The sequence below is a fragment of the Zootermopsis nevadensis genome, unplaced genomic scaffold (genome assembly GCF_977971745.1).
Source record: "Zootermopsis nevadensis isolate Lab colony 2312 unplaced genomic scaffold, Znev_1.0 Znev_ptg000095l, whole genome shotgun sequence".
In the NCBI taxonomy this organism is placed as follows: domain Eukaryota; kingdom Metazoa; phylum Arthropoda; class Insecta; order Blattodea; family Termopsidae; genus Zootermopsis; species Zootermopsis nevadensis.
In genome coordinates, this window is record NW_028259226.1 from 24448 (window position 1) to 47606 (window position 23159).

General features: G+C 36.5%; 2 protein-coding genes across 5 annotated transcripts; both read left to right on the forward strand.

The window, feature by feature from the left end:
- Positions 1-1334: 1334 nt before the first annotated feature.
- LOC147870817 (ryanodine receptor-like) lies at positions 1335-9162 on the forward strand. Its single transcript, XM_087341874.1, has 7 exons — positions 1335-2058; positions 2147-2252; positions 2909-3002; positions 4784-4966; positions 6098-6269; positions 7175-7253; positions 8966-9162. The coding sequence occupies exons 1-7, from the start codon at positions 2035-2037 to the stop codon at positions 9160-9162; spliced, it is 855 nt and encodes a 284-aa protein (XP_087198000.1). The 5' UTR covers positions 1335-2034.
- Positions 9125-22865, forward strand: LOC147870818 (TBC1 domain family member 1-like). Of its 4 annotated transcripts, XM_087341878.1 has the most exons (7): positions 9125-9297; positions 12284-12555; positions 15338-15468; positions 15890-16029; positions 19426-19587; positions 20442-20599; positions 20771-20908. In XM_087341878.1, the coding sequence occupies exons 1-5, from the start codon at positions 9277-9279 to the stop codon at positions 19447-19449; spliced, it is 588 nt and encodes a 195-aa protein (XP_087198004.1). In that variant the 5' UTR covers positions 9125-9276; the 3' UTR covers positions 19450-19587; positions 20442-20599; positions 20771-20908. The 4 variants fall into 4 exon arrangements, with proteins under 4 accessions (XP_087198004.1, XP_087198002.1, XP_087198001.1 ...); XM_087341876.1 differs by lacking the exons at positions 19426-19587; positions 20442-20599; positions 20771-20908 and adding exons at positions 16530-16686; positions 16780-18489; XM_087341875.1 differs by lacking the exons at positions 19426-19587; positions 20442-20599; positions 20771-20908 and adding an exon at positions 16530-18489.
- Positions 22866-23159: the final 294 nt, after the last annotated feature.

The following is a 23159-nucleotide window of genomic DNA, read 5'->3' on the forward strand; positions in this document are numbered from 1 at the left end:
CAAATAACTCTCCACAATTTGCTTTAAGTATTGGTTATAATGGGAAGTATATACAAGAGTCAATAAACACAAAATTCTTGGGTTTGAAAATTGATAATCACCTAAATTGGACTAATCATATTGATAAACTGATACCTAAGTTAAGTGGCGCATGTTACGCAGTTAGATCTCTGTTGCATGTCAGCAACACCGACACACTCAGATCAGTATATTTTGCATATTTTCACTATTTAATGAAATATGGAATAATTTTTGGGGGGAAATTCATCAAACATCAAAAAGATATTCACTTTACAAAAGAAAATTGTTAGGTTATTGGCTGGTGTAAAACCAAGGAATTCATGTAGAAGTCTATTTAAGAGATTAGAGATCTTACCTCTTCTAATGTGAATACATATTCTCATTAATGAATTTTATTTTAAATAACCAAGAACTCTTTCAAAATAATTCTGCCGTACACCACGTCAACACAAGGAATAAAAATCAGCTTCATAGACCAATTGCCAGTCTCTCATGTTTTCAGAAGAGTGCATATTATGCAGGATCAAAATTTTCAACAGTCTACCATCAAATATCTCAAGTCTTGTAAATAAAAAGGCACAATTTAAACCAGCATTGAAGAGATACTTAATTACACACTCCTTTTACTCTGTCGATGAATTCATAATGTCTACAAGTAAGTCGTAATTTATCCTTTGTATTTTTGTGACATTTATATGACTTGTATTTGTATAACATGTATTGTATTATTATTATTACTTATGCTACATCCTATTGTCATCTGACTAACTTATGGATCCATGGAATGTAATAAAGATGTATGTATGTATGCAAGAGTCTTTCTGCCTGTTGTTTTTTGGGGTGTGAAACTTGGTCTCTCATAAAAGAGAAGAGAGTTTGAGAGTACAGGTCTTGGAATATGTTTGAGATTTTAGAAGAGATCCGGTAACAGAATACTGGGAACAATTACATAATAAGAAGCTTCTTAATTTATTTTTTAATTAAAACTTTTAGTGCAGTTGAATTAAGAAGGATGTGATAGGCGATCATGGAACATATATGCGGCATATGAGAAATACAAAGTTCTGATCCAGAAATGTAAAGGAAGGAGACAGTTTGGGAAACCTATTAAGAAATAGAATGATAATAGCACATCTAACATTTCTGAGGAACTACTGACATACATATATTACAGTATGTGAGGTATTGCAGGCAGCATTTCACACAGCAGGTCAACGGAGTGTGCTTCGACGTAGATCTACTTCAGACCCGTGGTCGGTAGATGGCAGCAGAGTCTGTTACAGTGCGCAAAGAATGATAATCGAATATCCCTCATTCTCCCGCGATGGCGGGATGTGTTCGCTGCTTTTCAGATGTTGCCATCCCTGCGTACGAGAAAATGGCGTAACTGTTGCGTGTCGTTTCTGTCCACTGCATTTCTTCTGTCATATATTGCGAGGTCGTGCAAGTTAATGTGACGTTATTTGAGCGTGTGTTGAATTTATGTGTGTCATCTTTCCCTTGTGTGGAGGACGTAAAGTAAGAACAATTTCGAACGTGTCATTTCATACAATTTATATAATCTTCAGGACTTCATACATTATACATGACTTCTGCTTTGAAGTGACTCAGAATAAATAACAGGATTTTGTGATCACAGTGATGAGTATTCAACTCTCATAAGAATAATCAAATTTACGATCAGTTGAACAAGTTTCTGTTTCTGAAGGAAGAGGCTGTATTACAGAAAGAAGAATGTTGGTGATTTCTATCCTAGACCCTTATAAATTAATTATTGTAGCTGTTAATTTTATAACAGAATAGTAAGACAAAAACAGAAAATACAGTGGAGTCTGTATAAATTTTATACAGGCTCTCCAAGATGATATTGAAACACTGCAGCCAAATGATAACAACACAGAAACTGCTGAACAATGCTGACCGAAACTTTGCAGCAGAGCTACAATTACAAGTTGAGATACTGGTTGGGAAGTGGAAGAAGTTGGTAGAAGGAGCAAAACATTTGTTTGAAAGATGCTTTTAGAGGGAAGTAAGATGGTAAGTTGGATATTCCCACACCTAGTTTAAAACCTGGCCATAATATTGGAATACAACCTGTAATTGTCTCATTCTTGCCATTTTAAAGCGCACAGCTAAAGAAAATGACCTGTCTGTGGTGAACGCATCTTTTCACGTGTCTCACTGGTCTGTGCAACCGTATGGAACTGGTATCAGCAGGATGAAGTATGTAGGTATGTATACAGCACTTCAGCTCACTAGAGAGTAATTATAATCAGGCATACTATAAAGTATAGATAGAAGATGATGGTGTTGTTCTTCCAAGTTGTGGTGCTCTGTGGATTTGGAGAAACATACTGTCTTTGAAATTTGGTATCTTCCTATGAGTCTTCTTGATGTCACAACCCAAAAAAAAAACATTGTCACTTTCAAATCTATAGTTGCAACAAATGCTTCATTTTACTGCCAGTTTTAAATTTTATACTTCAAATTGATCGCTTCATTTAAGTTGGTAAATGTGATTTCAATGACAATATAGAAGTTGTTACCTCAGTAGATCAATGCCAAAAATAACTTTGAAGTCTGATTCTTAACTTGAAGAGATTCTGCTTTATGATATTATGAACCTCCATTAAAATATAGTTGTATTATATTGTGGACATGACAACTGTTATATATGTATGTGTGTGTGTGTGTGTGGGGGGGGGGGGATGCATGCATGTAGTTACACAAAACTGACTGCTCAGTCTGAATGGTCTATAATTTACTACTTGCATGCATATACATTTAGATGATATTATTATAGGTTGTATTTGTTAACGGAAACTGAATGGTTTAGTGCTATCTGAAGCAAGATGCGTAACTGAAACAATGCACATTCATATTTCAGGTTATGTCTTTGGTGGTCATGTGTTAAGGTTCTTCCATAGGGGTGATGAATGCCTCACCATTCCATCTACTTGGACCGATCAACCTGGACAAAAGTAAGATTTGTTTTATTGGAAGGGATGAAATACAGTTATGAGGTATGGTCCTTTATATGTTTAGAAAGGGATTGTTTTTAAAGAAGATGGCTATCTGCTGGGATGTGGCGTCGTGTAGTCTTGCAGATATGGACGTGCGTTTCGGAGGAGCTTACCATCTCCGTCATCAGAGTGATGATACAGGCAATAAGCTCCTCTGAAATGTTTGGTTGATATATACCATATTACATGGTGCTATATCCAAGAAACAACCATCTTCATACTCATCTTGAAAGTATCAGATCTCACTGGAATATTTTTAATTTTTATAATTAAATTTTTTCATTCTAATTGTGTTAGCTCGATGTCAAGGAAGAAGGAAGGAAGAAGTATGTGCCTGCTTCATCGACTGGAAGAAGGCTTTCGATCGAGTAAAATGGAAGAAATTAATGAGGATCCTACAAAGAATTGGAATTGATTGGAGAGATAGAAGACTAATCAAAAACCTGTATATGCAGCAAAAAGTCAAAGTGAGACTGGACTCAGGAGACACCAACAGCGTTGAGATAGGTAGAGGTGTAAGACAGGGATGCTGCTTATCACCAATTCTTTTTAACCTGTACGGGGAATGGCTAGCCAAGGAAGCTCTGGAGACTTCAAAACTGGAGGAAGAGTCATAACGACTGTAAAGTACGCAGACGACTTAGAAATATTGGCGAAGTAAGAGGAGGAATTACAGAACATGATGGACAAGTTAGTGGAAACAGGTAGAGAGTATGGAATGGAAATCAACATTGAAAAATCAAAGGTAATGAGGACAGCACCGAGAGCAGAACCATTGAACGTTGTAATTGGAAACCAACAGATGGAGAATGTGGAGCATTTCAAGTACTTGGGACGACGGACACCCTATGCACCAAGGAAGTAAAAGCAAGGATAGCCATGGCCAAGGCAGCTTTCGTCAAGAAGAGGATACTTCTCACTAGCAAGTTGGGCTTGGAGATGAAGAAGAAACTAGTGAAGTGTTACGTATGGAGCAGAGACTTGGACACTCAGGAAGAAGGAACAGAAATGCCTGGAGAGTTTTGAAATGTGGTGTTGGAGGAGAATAGAGAAGATCAGGTGGACGGATCGAGTGACCAACGAAGAAGTATTGAGGAGAGTCAACGAGCAAAGAAACATTCTGCAGGCGATTACACGAAGGAAAGCCAACTGGCTGGGACATATTATGAGAAGGAATGGATTACTGAGTGATATCATCGAAGGCCAGGTTGAAGGAAAGCGAGGACTGGGAAGAAGACTGATACAGCTAACCGACGACCTTAAACAAGGAAAGAAGATGACGTTCCAGGAATTAAAACTAGAAGCCGAGAATAGGGACAACTGGAGAGCTCTTTTTGCGCAGAGCAATGGACCTGTCGTAAGACAGAACACTTAATAATAAATAATTGTGTTAGAAATTGATTATTTAGGAAAACGGGATTTACCCTTCATGTCTAAAGTGTTAGGTGTGTGATGGTCAATTTAAATTTTTAAACAGCTGGTATGGTAATTCTGTGTAGCCAGTACAAGTCTGTAACAGAAACCTGGGGTATGAAGACAAAGAGTGGCCACGTGATAGTCACTCCGTTGGCAGACGCACGTGGAAATGAACACAGAAATTGTTTTGTTTTTTTGTGTTATGTACTTAGAAACATGCTTCAACCTGAATTGAAACCTGTGATTCCAGTCTGAATGGTCCATATCATAGAACGCACAGCCATGGCGATCTGTTGTATGCAATTAATTGTTAACTTTTTCAGCATTGTTGTTCATGGGGGTGGCAGTGTAATGAGTCAAGCTAGATCGCTGTGGCGACTGGAATTGGCAAGAACCAAATGGGCAGGCGGCTTCATGAACTGGTATCATCCGATGAGGATCCGCCACCTTACTACTGTTCGATACTTGGGAGTTAATGAGAACAATGAGCTCTACCTAGTAAGAAAGTATGTTAACTATGGAAGATAAATAGCATAACCGTAGAATAAGAGAAGTATGGATTTTACAGAAATAGGTTGTGAAGTTGGAACTGGCTCAGGGTTGTATCCAGTGGTTGACATTTGCATTAGCAGTGTTGAACCATTGGATTCTACTGCCAGTAGAGATGGCTGGCAACTGAGAAGTCACATAACCCATATTAAAATATTTGCTGATGGTTGCAGTTCAATACAATTTAACTGGATTAATAAAAACACAATACTGCTGTGAGTGTACAAGGCCCACACATGACACGTCATGTTTTAACCTCCTCGCACTAGTCCGTCAGTCGCCTTACAGCAGTTGAAGTGCAAGGATAATTTCTTCAGAAGTGCAAAAAAGTGTTCGACCATTTCATTCTTACTTAACGTGGCCAGCATTTGTTTATGATTAGATTTCCAGATTCTCCTGTGCCGAAGAAATTGACAATTTCTTGTTTGGTGAACTGTTTTTTCTGTAACAGGAACTCTACACTGCAGGTCATTAAATTTGAGCGAAAGCTTGAGTGCGTGCATCACCGAACACAGTGGACATTAGCAACATATAATATAAAATGTATTTTTGTTTGTTTTCTGATTTCAGCTTGATTTATTTTTTTTTAGAATAGAATGTGTGTCAGGAATGGGTTGCATGACTTTACAGTCGTTCTGTGCATATGCTCATATAAACAGAACTTGGGCAGAGGTGGTAATGATGTTTTAGTTTTTGTTCCTCAGAATCTGAAGCAGTTTCATTTCTGCATTACATGAGATTGAGGCCTACATGCATTATATACAATGCCTGACCCATCAGTAATTATAAACCTTATAACATTTAACTAGAAGGACCCCAAGAGTAAACAGTCTTGCAAAGATTTACTACAACCCAAGTATAAAATGTCTTTACTATTATAGGTTTATGACTTACAGTTTTTTCTTCAATTTCTCTCAGTTAGAAAACAAATGATTTTAATGAGTTGACACGTATTGTAATATCGTACGCTCTTGAACAGAACAGCTGGGCAACTGGTGTTAATAGCTTTTGCTTTGAAAGTTAGGATGAGAGTATATTCATCTCTGTATTGGAAAAATGCATGTAACATTTTACATTTTTGCACGCAGAGATGATGCTACACTTGCCTCGTCCACTTTCTGCTTGCGACAACAGAAGGATGACCTAAAAGTTGTCCTGGAAGAAAGGGATCTAGAAGTGATCGGAGCTCCCATCATCAAATATGGTGACAGTACTGTCATTGTGCAGCACTCAGAATCAGGGCTGTGGCTCTCGTACAAGGTCTGTATACGTATTGTCCGTCAACTAAATTGGGTCATAATAGATGTGGTGGAAAGTAAGGTGTTTACTTTTCAAGTTACCAGATTTGTAACGTAAGAATTTGAAATTATTATATTATATTAAATAAGTGTTGACAAAGAGAGTTGTAGTTTTACCTGACAGTCATTGCACAATGAATAATAATGTGGCATTGTAACATGCAGTTATGGAGAAACCAAATACTATCTTACTGAAACTGTTCAGAAGCAAAATTTAAAATGTTTCTTCAAAGAAGAAATCTTGTTAAGGACACCATAGAATCATTGCACTAATATGAAGTTTAATAAAATAAATGGAAATAAGCTGTAAAATATTTATAGCAGATTCTGTCACAGCCTAGAATTAATTATAATCTGACTTTTTTCTGTGTTCTTAACATGCTCACACAGCTAAGCCATTTTTAACAAAATTCTAACATTTTGAAGTATTACATTTGAGAAGTGATTGGCAGTCGATCAGTGATTCAAGGACTTTCGAAAGGTACCTGCATACACTATCTAGTTACAGGATGTGAAACTGTGTTCTCAGTTTTCTGAGAAAGGCGCTTTTTGTCTTATCAGGGCATATTCCTATCGTCGCTGTATGATCCTGGTCAAAGAGCAGCATGCCTTTAGAAGTCAAAACATAACGCTTTCAGAACACACTTTGAGCATGTAGTTTTATTCTGTCACTGCATGCAGTTACCTTAATGGAATTCATTGAAATTTGTAGGTCATTTGTCATTCATATCTGTAGAACATGAAATACTACTGAAGATGACTGAGAGGTAAACCAGCAGCCAAGTACCTGGGAGTGAATGTGTTAAACATCTGATATAAAAATTATAGAATTTTGTGATGAGAATGCTGTATGTTGTGTACTTTCAGCAACGTGAGAAGCTGCCAGTGCTATCCTGTGAACACTGTCCAATGGTGTGGTACCACAAGCTCTGTGCCAAAGCAGAAGGTGAGTGTGTAATGAGATAATGTTCGTAATATATATCGTAATATTTTTTACTTGAAACAAAAATGTTGACTGCCTCATGTGAGGGTTATTTTTATGAGTCCAGTGTCTGTTCCTTTATCGATCAATGATGTACTGTCAGAAATGTTTCTACTGAACAGATTGTTTTGAAACTAGGTATGAACATCATTACATTGAATGTCGCTCCAGACATATTTCTTATATTCCTGTCTCTTCAGTGGTTCCAGACTTGCAGACATAGCAGTTGTTTCCTAGAAGGACCAGTTACTAGTACAGTTCTATCTTTTTCTATTTTAATTTAGGCAAGGACACGAAACCTCTTTGAGACTGAGTGCCATAAATTCTAAAAATGTACAATAAAAGCTTGTCATGTGATCACACCATGTGCCCCCCCCCCCCAGTAACATTTTTTAATAACATATATTATTATTTTGTACACATAGTACATTATAAGTAGCAATAAAAATTAGAAACTGTAACAATAGTACAAACAACTTTATTTATAAATTTAAAAATTTCCAGAATAACATATTTCTCACTGTCAGTGAGGTTTTTGTTGCTGGATTTTAAATAATTTTAATTCAAGTCACGCTGTTGTGTGGTGACTTAATCAGTGACACTAAAATCTGTTGCTACACGTGGTATCACACTCTCTAAGTCTACTAATGATATTATATAACATTTGTCTCCTTTTTAATTTGCAAAATATATTTTTTTTGTCTTCAGACAGTGCAGAACTTCTTGCATGAGCCCAGGCATTTAATATAAGCCTGCATTTAAATTCCCAATAGTGAATGTGATAAGACAGCATACATTGTCTCTTTCTTGATTAGCTTTGTGTATCTTAAGGTGCGCTAATTGACATCAATAGTAAAAGGTAAAAGTAAAGCTGTCCCACTATACGCCATGTAGGCGTTTGGGGGGAGAGGAGGTATAGCTCCTCTCTTCCTTGACCTCGGCACTAGATGGGGGTGAGTGGTCAGCATCACGCCCCGGCCGGCTTTACCCCCGGGAAAGGACCCCGGTACCCATTGTAGAGGAAGCTGGGTGGGCCCCAGAGCCGGTCTGGACGCAGAGGCTAGAGGAAAAATCCTCTGCCCCCGTCGGGGATCGAACCCCGGCCGTCCAGCCCGTAGCTAGTCACTATACTGACTGAGCTATCCCGGCTCATTGACATCAATAGTACTGCCTTTAATATTATCTTGGAGTAGAAAAGAGAATTGTCCTCTCTACATCTTGTTTAGTGTCCTGTAAAATACAGAGTATCCCAAAAATATGTATGCACATTATAATATGGATTATTAGCCTTGTTATTCATCTTCATGTGTTATGTTTATGAGGGGAGTCTAGTGTGGTCGACACTTAACAGATGATACCATGATTCATATACACAAATGGTGGAGGGTTGATTGAGTTTCAAGCAATGAAAATTCATTGATTGTCTGTATATATCTTTTTGGGACAGCCTGTATCATGAACTGATGTAAGCAATACTCCTGAAGTATCTGCAGTTTTCTTTGCTGGATCAAAGATATTTTGAATTCTTCCTAGATCATCAGACCTAAAGTAGTCATAAAAATTCTTTACAGTTGATTTACTTTGTCTTCGCCATATTACGCTTGTATCTAACACATGCACACTTTATTTTAGTGAGCGCACAACTTCTGAGAAACAATTTGTTGATTCTCTTTCAGGTTTGAATGACAAGCGCACACAAGCCGCCATCTTCCGTCGCCTGGATTTGTTACCAGAAGAAGAGCAGTCTGTGATATTAACTAAATTCCGAGGAGTAGAGACCTCAAGTCTCCGTGAGCAGAATGAGTTTCTCATGATGCTGCTAAGAGCACACTATGAAGGAAAGCAAGCTCGCCACACTCAGCGAGTTCCTTAATCAGTACCTGGGAGGGAGTACCATCTTCATGAAGGCCAAACGTTCCCTCAGCTGCTGAAGCGCAAGGGCTCACGAGATGATTTTGGACCAGTTGTGAAGGAATTGAGTCTGCCAATGAATGCTGCACTGTGTAAGGTAAAATAGCATGTTACTGGATCAGTACCTGAAACTTAAAATTCTGCCGTATTGCTTCTTTCAAGTACTTCAAAATAATTTTGCTCATGTTTCGTCATGCTGTTACTATCGTAGTCTCTTCTTATGATGGGGTGAGACTTTGTCTCTGTGGAACTGTGGCTGCTAATGGGCCCATTCTCCATCCCCCAGATGATACATGAGTGAATATGGAACTTGATTAAAGTGAAGGACTTAGACGGAAACTTGTCTCAGTGCCACTTTGTGCACCACAAATTCCACACGGACTGCCCTGACATAACCCAAGGCATCCAAGGTGAGATGCTGTTGCAATAAAAAACTACAGTTAGAAATGAGAGCTGCACTCTGTGTTGAGAACAAACTAACGTCCCATTTTACAAATGTTAATGAATGAAATTCTATTTTTACGCAATTAAAAATCAGTATCACTTTTTCAGTTTGTGTAATGATTTTTTATTACACAGAAGCACATGACAAGAAGTAACATACAACATAATTTCCACCCCTGATCACCATTACTCCCACCTTGCATGTAGCCAAGTTCCTCCTTTGTGCTTAGTCATTTTTGAGAGTCTCATCTCACATGATCTTATTATTTGCATCTCCATTAATTTATAATTAATTGCTGTTCATTATTATAAACATTTGTGAACTGTATACTTATCTTCCTTGACTCTCGTGTGTGAGTGCGCACGTGAGACAGAGAGAGATATATATAACTTTCTTTGAATGTAAGTTAATACTAATAAGTTTATTTTTGTGTTCACTTTAAAGGGACTTCCAATGAATATTTCTCTTCTATAAATTGAGTAGTTGGTGTACATTGTATATTGACTTTATTTGTTGTTGTTATTATGTGAACAGCCACGGTGGTCTAGCGGTTAGAACGCTGGCCTTGTAATCCTGGGGTCTCGGGTTCGAATTTATAACTTGTGTTGGGCAAGGCCGTGGTCTAGGCAACACGGAGTTTTCCTCCGTGGCATCCCAACAATTACTCCATTCACACACAGAAGAAGGCAATGGCAAACCACTTGTGGATCATCTGCCAAGAACGTATATGAACAGGTCCCAGTCCGAGAAAAGGAGGGAATGATCCTGTTCATATGGACCTGTCGTCACACAGAACACTAAATAAATAAAATAAAATAATTATGTGAACAGGAAAAGTGGTTTTTCATTTTGAAAGAATAAAAAATCTTTAAGGGTGTTCAGCAGCAAAGAATTGAAGAGAATATTTGTGACTAAGAGAAATGAATGCAGAATTTAAGAGAATTACATTGAACTCCATAAGATGTACATTTAATGTAGTAGTATGATTAATGAAGGATTATAATATGGTCATCATGATTTAAACAGTAAAACAGATGACTTCGTTTCAAACACTTCATGGTAGAATCAGACATGAATAGTATTTTCGAAATGGATCTTAAGAAACTAGCATGTGAGCATATAAATTGTACTGAACTAATTATGGATTGTGTCCAGTGGTGGTTTTTTTTGATGAACCTACAAGTTCTGCGCACGTGGGATTGGCTGAATAACTGTCAACTCCTGCACCACGGAATTAGCAAATCACTGAATTGTAATTCTGTATTGCAGCCTTTAATGGGTTAGTCTAGTGTTACTCAGACTGTACTTTACAGAACACTGGCAATATATTGAGTAATCTCAAGGGTTCTAAGAAAGAATTTTGTCAAATGGTGGACTGACTCAGTTGTCAAATACCTTTGCTGTTATGGCAATATAGTTAACTTGATACACTGCGTCATTACACTTTTAAGTCACACTGTAACAATTTAGGGAAACAAGGTTATCAGTCATTGTTGTGTGCATTTTTAATGCCCTCAGCATGCATATTTAGGATGTGTGCAGCAGTACTTTATTGAAAACGGTGCAAATTAGAGATGAACTTCACATCTCCCAATACATTTTACCAGTTTTTATAAAGTTAGGACTGGCAGAAGAGTGGTGATGACTGTCATTCATAGTGACATGAAATCTGAGTGTCAGTATATGTGTAACATTATTTGGATGACCAACAACAAACAGTCTGTGTGATGCTGTGTGACTCCAGAGGGTAGCGTACCTAGCGGACGTTCTTACGAAGATACGTGAACAAAATTTTAAGGTGTGACTATCACAGTTATCTTGGCATGTGAACAAATTTATATATAAATAAAATAGAATTTTGGAGGACGTGTACTGGTTGAAAAAAATGTTTCTGGCTGTTTTCAACCATTGGATGACTTTTCCAATGAACTTGAGAGCTGGATAAGTGATGATTTTCTTTCAGATACAATTGAACGTGTATGAGACCTACAAGTTGCAGTGAACGTTTTCAGTGGTTATGAAACCTTTGTACGTTCTCTGTCACAGAGAAAGGTTTGTTATTAGAAACAGATATAAGAAATATGACACTTCAGCAGGCCGTGGTTTTGAAAGATACATTAATAAACATTCCTCTTGGTAACTTTTGTGTCAGTTTGAAGGAAGATTGTCCACAAATTCCAAGTGTAGCTGTGAAGAAGCTACTTCCATTTCTATGTACATATATATGTGAAACAACATTCCCAAGATAAGATCATGAACAAACTCCACCCTGCAAGGATTATTTTCAAAAGTTTATAATCAGCTATCCAGTACATTTCCTGCTTTTACGTAGTGCAAAGGATCTCTGTTACGTTCATAAATCCAACCACTGGAGCCTAACCTGAGTCATTGAATCCATTACATGCCCTTCATGTTTTCTGAGCACAATTCTAATGTGAATTTCTCATATCCTTTGTGCACATTACGTGTCTGACCCATTTTATCCTCCTTGATTTAATAACCCAAACAGTACTAAGTTCTGAAGCTCTTTATTATGCATTTCTTTAGACCACTCTTACATAATCTTCCCAAGGTTCAGATATCTTGTCTGAAAGATAGTGCATTTTACTCATATACAGAAAACATATTGTTTTCCCAGGATCCCCCATCCTCTTCAGGGCACGCTAGCCCAACTACCCGTTCATCACCAGCTCCAACACTGGAAGTACCTGAGAACAACATAACAGACAGTGGTACCAGTGGTCTGCGACCGCGTTCTTCTACAGTGGGCGCTGCAGAAGGCGAGACAATGAAACGGGAACTACAAGAAAAGCAGTCAAATGGCAGCCTTTCTGCCAGCAACTCCCAGCAACAGTTGAATTCCGTCACTCCTCCCAATGGACAGCAGAAGACCAGTCCCATGATGAATATGTGAGTTCCTTTTGTGGTGTTGTCAGTTGGTTGATAGAATTTCTTTTTTAAGTCTGTTCTCAAGTGTTATGTTTATATGGAACTCTTAGCTTATAAACAGTCAAACCTAATGCCTGATGAATTTAAACTACATAAATCTACATTTTGTTAATAAAATTTCTTCCACGTTATCATTAATGTGTATACCGTCATGTTAGTATTCTTCTAGAATTAGAGATGGACATTTACTTTGTTACAAATGTAATGATTGTACTCTCATGACCTGTTTGCAAGAGCCTCTTCTGTGAAAATTGGATAAAACCTTTTCTTTGAAGGATTGTTTCATCGCCACTTCCTCCCTAATCTTAAATGTTTACTGATGTCACTATGCAGGAAATACAGTTATTTATATGTAATATTTGTACAGATGGAGCATCAGCAAAGATACAGTCCGTACTATAACATCTTTCTGAACCCTCATATACAAGACAGATTTTTGTATTCTGAGATCTCTCCATTTCAGTGACAAATATTAACCTTATAATACACAAGATGAAAACTGTAACACAGTTTGGAAAATGAGAGTAATTATGTCGGTGATTCTCATGCTAAATATTAAAGTCTCATTTTCAGATAATAAATATGAAAGGATCAGTAAACAATTTGGGATACAGATCTACAAAGTGTGTGACTGAAATGGATATTTGTGTGATATGACAATTACAAATGCAGTGATGGACATGATTTGTGTAGTACAGGGGTCGTCAACCTTTTTATACCTACAGCCCACTTTTGTATCTTTGTTGATGGTAAAATTTCCTTACCGCCCACCGGTGCTGCACATACTGCCCACCACCATGAAAGAGGTACAGCTCGAAGACTGAATGATGGCCGTTATGCGCACTAAACTCATGCCTTTGATACGGAGCTCATTTGTTGCTCCTTCATCCACGAGTTTACTTCGAGAAGTGCCCGGTGAATTATTATCTATATTCAAAATTTTAGAGATGGAATTCAAAAGTAAATTGCAAAAGCATATTTTAAAAAGTCAAACTCGCGAAGTTGTTAGCAGTGTATTCGTTATATGAAGGAAGAACCAAATTTGTAACAACGGACAAAAACCCACACTGCCCACCATGAAAGCTTGAATCGCCCACTAGTGGGCGGTACGGACCAGGTTGACGACCCCTGGTGTAGTATAATGTCTTCCTCTGATTTATGAGACAATTTGCATATTATGAGAATACATTGCTCTTGTCCTGTGAGGACGAGAATGCTGCAGGAACTGACTAAAACAGAGTTACATTTTGACGGGGTGAGGGGTGATCTGATTGAAGTGTATGTATGTATGTATGAGAATAAGATTGCAAGGGGTTGTAACACATGTCTGGAAAGAGAAATTAACTGTTGCGTGGTCTATAGGTTTGCGTTATGATAAAACATTTGCAAATTCTGAAAGGGGTTAGATTCTTTCTCAGTAAAAAATACAACAGTTTCATAAGTTAGTGGATATTTTAAGCAAAGCTGGAAATTAAAATTTGTTCCTTTGATTATCTATCACCAGAAACTTCATGTTTTTTTAAGCATATTTAGATATTTTTATCTAGTTTTGGCATTCTGTGGTAGAATAAGAGAAGAACAGCTTCTTTCAGAGGACTGTTTGAAATATTCCAAAATTTTTGCAGAATTAACTGTGGGAAAATCTCAAGCATACTGAACAGACAGCACATTGATAGTAGTAACTTACGTGATTTTTATATTCTAAGAATCCAGAAACTGTCAACTAAATCGACATAGAAACAAACGTGCACTAACCCCAATCATTCAATGCTGGAGTTCACTCAAACATCAGTATATCAGATGCTTCGAGAGACATAAATTTAACCTCAAATGTTCTTCAGGACCAAACTATCTTAAGCAAAAACTGTAATAAAGAGTTTCAGGTTGGGGATGGAAGAGTACTTAATGATGAAAACAGAACTAAACTATAATATGTGAATAAAAATTATGAGTATAAAGCCATGAAAAACAGTCTGGCTAGTATAAAGTTTTAAGAATTCGTATATTCTATATTTTTATGACACTTTTAAAGAAGGAAATTGTAACATATTTTGTAATTAATGTGTACATAATGAGAAGTAATAACAGATGAAGAAGTTACAGTTGTATGTTTACTAACTCTGTACCATTACTTAAGTAAAATACATAACTGTAGGTCACCTGAAGATCTTATAAATACAGCAAAATGTGGAGTATCATCTTCATCATGGACGCTACAAACCAGGGTGGGGGTGTTAGCCCCATGCCCAACCCCCCCAACCTGGAAGACCAGGCCTCCGTATTTACATCACCTGGAAGCAAGGTGGTCCAGCTATACCCCCAGAATATCATACAAAAACAAAATAGATCACGTCTGTTGAAATATTTTTGTTAATAGTATTGAAAAATTAAATAATAAATGAATCTAAAAGAATGTGAAATATCTAGGTAATAACATTGTGGGTGTACACTGTCTGAAAATAAGCTTGTCAGTGTCGTTTGATTTGTTGATTCAGGAATTGCATAACTGTTATTTCGTAGAGCAATCGCCCACATAAATGTAGGGCAGTAGTTTAACATTTTAGAGACAGACACATGTTTAGGGTTTTAAATTCTGTTATACCTTCAAAAATTTTGCAGTATTTAACAAGCTGAAACATGGGAGATAGGAGAGAATTTTCACAGTGTATTCAACTGAAAACTGTAATTTCTCCAGATTACTTTTACACCAAGCATTGAAACAAAACATTGATTTTGTGAACAGATTCCTGAAAGTTGGTCACACCTCAAAGACATCACCAACACAGGAGCTGAATCAGGATGTGGCAAGGCAATCTGGATCATGGCGCCAAGCCATCTTCAATCGGATGCTGACGCCTAACAAGAACCTGTCTGGTAAACTTTAGTTTACTTTCGTTTGGAACCAGCACTGACAAATTTTTATGGCTTAAAGTATAATTTGCTTCATAACTTTTAATGAAGATTAACTGCTGGATTTTGTCAGGACCAGACAGATTTGTTATCAGTTTCAACAAGTGATTTTGTCCTCTTATTTCTTGAGTAGTTGTTGCTAGTAGTGGAGTACTGTATGAGGCTCAGAATGATTCAGTCTCCTGAAATTAGACATTTCCTTCACTAAAGATGCAGTGGTTATATGGAATAAATATAAATATAATACAGTAAAGTAAAGCCATCCCACTGCACGCCATATAGCTCCTCTCTCTCTTGTCAGCATCACGCCCAGGAAATGTATTAGACTAAGAGGCTCTGTGATTATCTGTTGTGATTCTCTCATCCGTTTGTTGTGTTCAAGCAGAGAGGGGCCTGGGGTTAATCAGTATAAAGCAGCACCCACTGAAGCGAGACAGAGAAGAACTGCGTGCTCTGTGGAAAAAAGCTATCAACCAGCAACTGCTGCTCTTATACGGATGGAGAAGGAGAATGCGAGGCTGCGAGGTATCTGTCAGAAATATTATAATGCTTGTTTTAGAACAGAACTGTATAATAAACAGTCACAAAGGAAACAGGAAATGTGGTCAGCTGTCAATATTCACAAATTTGTTCTTCTGCCTGTTTGTAATTGAGCTTCATGCAGTATACACCGTGTTTCAAAAGTAGCTTTACAACTTCGCAGGAGAATATAAATTTATTTAAAGGACGTGCGCAATATTTTTAAATGCACAAATTTAGCCAAACACATCGAGTTTCACGCACGTAAACTGTAGTACGGAAATGTTGCGGCGGGTTTGAAGACGACGAAGGATTTCTGGACTCGGTAATTTTCAGTGACGAAAGCACGTTCCATGTCACTGGTAAGGTCAACGCCCACAACTGCAGGATTTGGGGTAGTGAAAATCCACGTACCTTCCTGGAACATGTTCATGACAGTCCAAAAGTTAATGTTTTGGGCCCTCAGCAAAGATAAAGTGTACAGCCCCTTCTTTTTCATGGAGAAGACTATTACCGGCATTGTGTATCTGGACATGCTCCAATAGTTCCTCATTCCTCAACTTGACGAAGATGACCAGGAAGGACGCATTCACTTCCAGCAAGATGGTGCACCCCCTCATTACCTCGGAGAAGTGCGCGAGTACCTCAACAACCGTTTCCCAGGTCAGTGGATTGGTCAGGCCGCACCAATAGCATGGCCACCTCGTTCCCCGGATCTAACACTTTTAGATTTTTTCTTGTGGGGATTTGTTAAAGATCGAGTGTACGTGCCACCCTTACCTGCAGATGTGGCCGAACTCCGAACTCGAATTACCACCGCAGTTGCTGAAGTGACACCAGAGATGCTACACCGCGTGTGGCAAGAAATTGACTACATAACAAATGGAAGTCACATTGAACCATAAATATCTGATGGACATAAAACTTGAAGTGTTTGACTACATTTCTATGTTCTGAAATTATATGTTTCTTCTATCAGTTTACCAATGTCTCACCCTCAAGTTGTAAAGCTACTTTTGAAACACGCTGTATTATCATCAACATTACTTGAAAAATTTATTGTCATGCTTTATTTATTTTTTTTAAAATCTTGGTTAAAACAAATTTTTTATGAACTGACAAATTATATTTATAATAATTAAATTTAATGATGGTGTAAGGCAATATAAACATATTAATAACTTCGGATTAATTGTTTCTACAGACATCAATGCATTTTGCCAAATAATTGGCACTAGGAGGCCAAGGCCCAATATGGGCTCTAGAGCCATTGGATGGATGGAGGAAGTGGCACATTGTGTGTTTGTAATTATATTCTCAATCATTCATTCTGCAATCCAAACATAAACAAGAGTGATCTAGCATTTACATGATTATGTATATTATCTTTTATCATCTGTGCACCAAGTTTTATGCTTGGTCTAGCTGATCATGTGTTGCAGTAGCGTAGTGGTAAACTATTTCACGCTAAAGTTAAAATCCAGCTTACAGCCCCACATGATGGGAGTTTAAATCCCCTGTGATAAAGGTTATTATGCATTCTTTGCACACATGCGTATACACAAAGTATTTTGGTGATGTTTTGAACATCATGCCATTTGGGGAGATGAATCAGATATTTCCATTTGCTGTTTCATATCACATCTTGCTGCGACAACTGATTCTGCTTGCTCATCACTTTTTTTCTCTGTCTGATGAGTCACTTTTGTGATCAAATTCATGATTATCACCAATTTCATTTTGAGTATAACCAGATTCTACTTCTGAAATATTGTCACATGCACAATCCAGAATTGGCACAATATCATCACTTGCATCATCATTTTGCACCATATTGTGCATTTGCTACAAGGGAAATTAAAAAAAAAAATTTCATCATCATCATCATCATCTAACTATCAAGGAGTTTGGGCCTAATGACCCATTCTGGCCTCAATCGTCCAGGAATTCTTTAAAGGGCGTCCTTTATTTCTTCTTCCTATTGGTTTGTGTTTCAAAATTAGATGTGGAAATCTGTTTTGCAATGTGTAAAAATTGTCATCAGACTATTTTAATCTTGTATTGATGTCCAGATTATGGTATGTACAGAGATTTGTATGCTTGTGACATCTGGTGAATATTTTACATGCTATTTAAAATAAACAGCAGTGTTTCTAATCCTGTAATGCCATTTGTCGTTGCTGCTACTTGGACATTTTAACACATTTTCAAAGAGCAATGGGGTTTGGCTGCATTACACTGATATTTTATTATATCATTATTCATTATTATAAAATATTTTTCAATTCTTTTGCAGGAGATGAACATTATTTTTGTTATTCTGAAATTTTGGTTTGCAGGCATTTGTTTCCATAATTTTTTTCGTATCTTCCACACACTCGTGCTTTTATAAAGAAAGATAAGTAATGTTAGTAGTTTAAGTGTAAAAGTTGTGAAAAGTGGAAAGTAATACATAGTTTTTGTTTATCAGAGTTTATAACCTTATTTGCAATGATCTAATCACCTTGTGAATATGAAGGTATACCAGCATACACAAAGAAACAGCTATTGATTAATCTAATTTCTTCTTCTGAACACCAAACTCTCTGGTATTAGAATCGAAAGGTAACACTAAAATATGATTTTAGAATCTGTCCTCAATCCAATCCACCTCTAACAACAAATTTAAACTCTGATAATAGGACCTAGTGATTAGGAAGTGCTCCCACTACGTCCGGAATCCAATGAAGTCCGTATTTAATGCGTTCACTCTCAGGTAGCAGAACCTAGAGGTTTAATACTGCTAACAAAAATTCCACCATTTTATCCTGTAATGTTCCAGTACGAGGCCAGGAAATAACATTTCTCCTTTGCACAGTATATTTTTAAGTTGGAATAAATGTGCAATTATTATGTTGATATTGAAATTAGAGTAGAGCGCTGATTGTTCATGGTAGTTGTGGGAGGCAAGGGCCCAGATAATCTAAAACACAGTTAATGCAGATTATATTTAATTAGCATTATCATCATCATCCGTGTAAGCAAAATAGGAACTTTCACAAATTTGTACATATTAACATACATATTCCTATTGCAAAACATACTAAACATTCTTTTTTGAAGTCATTTTGTAAGCAAGTCCATAGATTTTGTTTTGATATTTCTGTTGGCCTTTTTTTTATATACTCACAAATTTGTAAAAAGGTCATCGTAATCAAAGTCATTTTCATTTCCCATGAAGTAAAGTGAAGATAAGGAAAATGTAATTACGCAGTCTGAGACCATGGATAAATTGGGCCCCAGATAATCAGAGCTGTGCTGTAGTTTACTAATTTTGTATTTTATTGAATTATGAATAATAATTAACAACCACAGGATTGGTTACATCATCAGACACTGTAAAGTAACCCATTGTTTTGGCAGCCCGACAGGAGGAAGCGACAGTGAAGCGCATCAAGTTGGAATATGATGAGATAGGTTCATGTGTGCAAGAAGTAATGGAGGTGTGGGATCTCTTGGTGAGCAAGGAGAGTCACGTCTCAACTCAGTGTGACTCCAAAATGCTGCTCCAAGCCATCAGGCAAGGTGAAGACATGAGATAATAGCAGATAATGGAGAAATAGTTCAGTGACAGGATTAAAATAATTTAATCTCAGAAATAATAAAGTTAAATCTGGGGTTATACTCATTTGAAGAGGGTTGGGAAGGATTGTTATCCTACCCCTTACATAACTATGAACAGAGAGGGAACTTCACTGACAAATATGTGGCATTTGGTAAAGTACACTAATAAAGCCAAATTTCATCATTTTATACTTAAGCATCTGTAGACTTAACATTATATTGTGTTGTATTTCTTAATACTGCTGCTTTGTATTTGAGGAGTTACTGGTTTCAATACCAGCCTGTTATTTTTTAATGTTTTTTTCCTTGTACTGTTGAAGGAGACATCACATTGGTGTTTTAAAATAAGCCATGACCAATTCGTTCATGTAACATACCATTCGTAATCACCTTATTTCACAATACAAGATGATTATAAATATTCTTTTCACTTTTAAAAAATGTTTTTAAAAAGGTAAGCTATGCACGATAATGAAATTTGTAGGGCATGAATAAAAACTCGTTTTGAAGTCAGTTACCTAATTTCAATGTGAGCCCAGCTGGTGATTCTACATGTGTCAAAGTGATTGTCATTCTCATTCCAAAGATTGCACATTTGCACATACATCATCATCTCAGATGTGAATTTTGATGTCATTTTGGTTTTGAATTATTGGTGCAGGGGTAGACAGTCTGTCAAACAACCCCCCTTCCGACACAAAAAGAAATTGCAGGGACCTAGGGGCAAACAGCTGTTCAGAAATTGTCACACTGCAATGAAAATGAAATGTGTTACCATGGGCAATATATGAATGCATTTCACATTCTGTTCACAGTTATTTTAGAAACAGGCTTGTATGAAGCATAAGTGGATGGTTTGGCAGGTGAGGTTAGCCCAGACTCTCTTCAAAACCATCTCTGCATTGCCTTCATTGATGGGATTTCATGAAACCACAACATACAGTTATCTCTCTGCATACAGTTCATACTTAAGGTATACATCCTGAAAATGTTATTATTGAGCGTAGATTTTTTTTAGAATAAAATGTCTAGAAGTGCAAAGATAATTCATAATCACTCTTTGTATCACCTCTGCATAATAAATTTGTTAGGAGCTTTCTTACTAAAGTGTTTAATTTCACAAGATTGTTGGATGTTTTTGCAGGAGTTCCACGCAGCAAGCGTGGGGATGTTTGGCACTTCCTGGCAGAGCAGTACTGTCTGAAAGTTGCTCCAATAGATACAAGCAAGTTCCCTAACTATCACGTCCCGTACGAGAACCTGCTACGACAACTCACCTCCCATCAGCATGCCATCCTTATAGACTTAGGTGAGACAGTTTGTACTTCATCCATGCTTGACATCCATTAATTTATGTGCCTCATTTGCAGCCATTGCCCTTTCATTACTCACCTCAAGTCTCTGACTGAGCAGTGATAATGTTTCATTAATGGATTCATAGTCAACTGAACTGTGTTGGTAATTTTCAGCTATTGAAATCCAAAATTTAAAACTAAACTTTAACTGGACCTAAAGTATGGTAGTTGAGTTTCCTGTGCACTAGATATAATACACTTATTCCACTAGTGACATCAATTATTACCTGTGCTTTTTTAATAAAATGTATACTATATAAAATAGTTCTAATAAGAGGTGTAGAACTTAGTGGAAAGTACATATTACATCGTGCATGAACTTCTTATATGATAAGCTACTAGGAAAATTTAATTTTTGTTTTGTGTAAAGTAGAAATAATATTCAAATGATTGATAACCAGAATTACATTCTGAAGACAACTTTTGCTGGAAACTCCAAACATTGGAATTCAGCCATCAGAATCTTCCAAGCAGTTTTTGACATAAAGCATTTGAATGGACATATTGACAGATAACATAATCTCCACTTGACATATTTATTTTATGAATCAAAAAAGATACATGACAAAGAACACGTGATAGTGTAAGCAACTTCTACAGACATTTTCAAGTTACGCGTCTTATGTTTTTATGTATTTGATAATTTACCAGAAAATTAAATTTACATAAAAATGTGTATCCAATTATTTCTTACAAGTCTTTTCCAGAATGTTTTTTGTTCAGAGGAATAATTAGTGAGATTCTTGTCAATTATGTTTCATAATGTATATTGGTGTTTATATGAAATGGTTGTTATTATTGTCAGCTGGTAATGAAAATTAGAATTAGTAGATGGATCTAATGAAACTTCAAATATAATAGTTTGTCAAAATACATCCACTTTTTATAGACTTCAAATATACAAATAAGTGGCTAGGACAGACATACACACCTCCCTTTTGTAAATTAACTTTATTTTCTCTGTGCAAAGAGTACATACTATTAAACTATTTGCTGATGTCACAAGCGTCATAATTTCAAATAAAAATTTTAATGATTTCTGTTCAACATCAAACAGTTCTGTCTCATAATGAGTAGATGGTTTACTGCTAACAAACTGGCCCTAAATCTAATAAAATTTATAACAAATAACTCTCCACAATTTGCTTTAAGTATTGGTTATAGTGGGAAGTATATACAAGAGTCAATAAACACAAAATTCTTGGGTTTGCAAATTGATAATCACCTAAATTGGACTAATCATATTGATAAACTGATACCTAAGTTAGATCTCTGTTGCATGTCAGCAACTCTGACACACTCAGATCTGAATATTTTGCCTATTTTAACTATTTAATGAAATATGGAATAATTTTGGGCGGAAATTCATCAAACATCAAAAAGATATTCACTTTACAAAAGAAAATTGTTAGGTTATTGGCTGGTGTAAGACCTAGGAATTCATGTAGAAGTCTATTTAAGAGATTAGAGATCTTAGCTCTTCCATGTGAATACATATTCTTGTTAATGAACTTTATTGTAAATAACCAAGAACTCTTTCAAACTATACACCACGTCAACACAAGGAATAAAAATCTGCTTCATAGACCAATTTTCAACAGTCTATCATCAAATCTCACAAGTCTTGTAAATAAAAAGGCACAATTTAAATCAGCATTGAAAAGATACTTAATTACACAATCCTTTTACTCTGTCGATGAATCCCTAATGTCTAAAAGTAAGTCGTAATTTATCCTTTGTTTGTATTTTTGTGACATTTATATGACTTGTATTTGTATAACATGTATTGTATTATTATTACGACTTATTCCACATCCTATTGTCATCTGACTAAGTTATGGATCCATGGAATGTAATAAAGATGTATGTATGTATGCAAGAGTCTTTCTGCCTATTGTTTTTTGGGGTGTGAAACTTGGTCTCTCATAAAAGAGAAGAGAGTTTGAGAGTACAGGTCTTGGAATATGTTTGAGATTTTAGAAGAGATCCGGTAACAGAATACTGGGAACAATTACATAATAAGAAGCTTCTTAATTTATTTTTTAATTAAAACTTTTAGTGCAGTTGAATTAAGAAGGATGTGATAGGCGATCATGGAACATATATGCGGCATATGAGAAATACAAAGTTCTGATCCAGAAATGTAAAGGAAGGAGACAGTTTGGGAAACCTATTAAG

Coding starts and splice junctions, on each gene's coding strand:
- LOC147870817 (XM_087341874.1), top strand. CDS start 2,035: ATGCTTTTAGAGGGAAGTAAGATG. Junction 3,003..4,783: donor ACCGATCAACCTGGACAAAA/GTAAGATTTGTT, acceptor TAACTTTTTCAG/CATTGTTGTTCATGGGGGTG. Junction 4,967..6,097: donor GAGCTCTACCTAGTAAGAAA/GTATGTTAACTA, acceptor TTTTGCACGCAG/AGATGATGCTACACTTGCCT.
- LOC147870818 (XM_087341875.1), top strand. CDS start 9,277: ATGAATGCTGCACTGTGTAAG. Junction 9,298..12,283: donor TGAATGCTGCACTGTGTAAG/GTAAAATAGCAT, acceptor TTGTTTTCCCAG/GATCCCCCATCCTCTTCAGG. Junction 12,556..15,337: donor ACCAGTCCCATGATGAATAT/GTGAGTTCCTTT, acceptor TTTTGTGAACAG/ATTCCTGAAAGTTGGTCACA.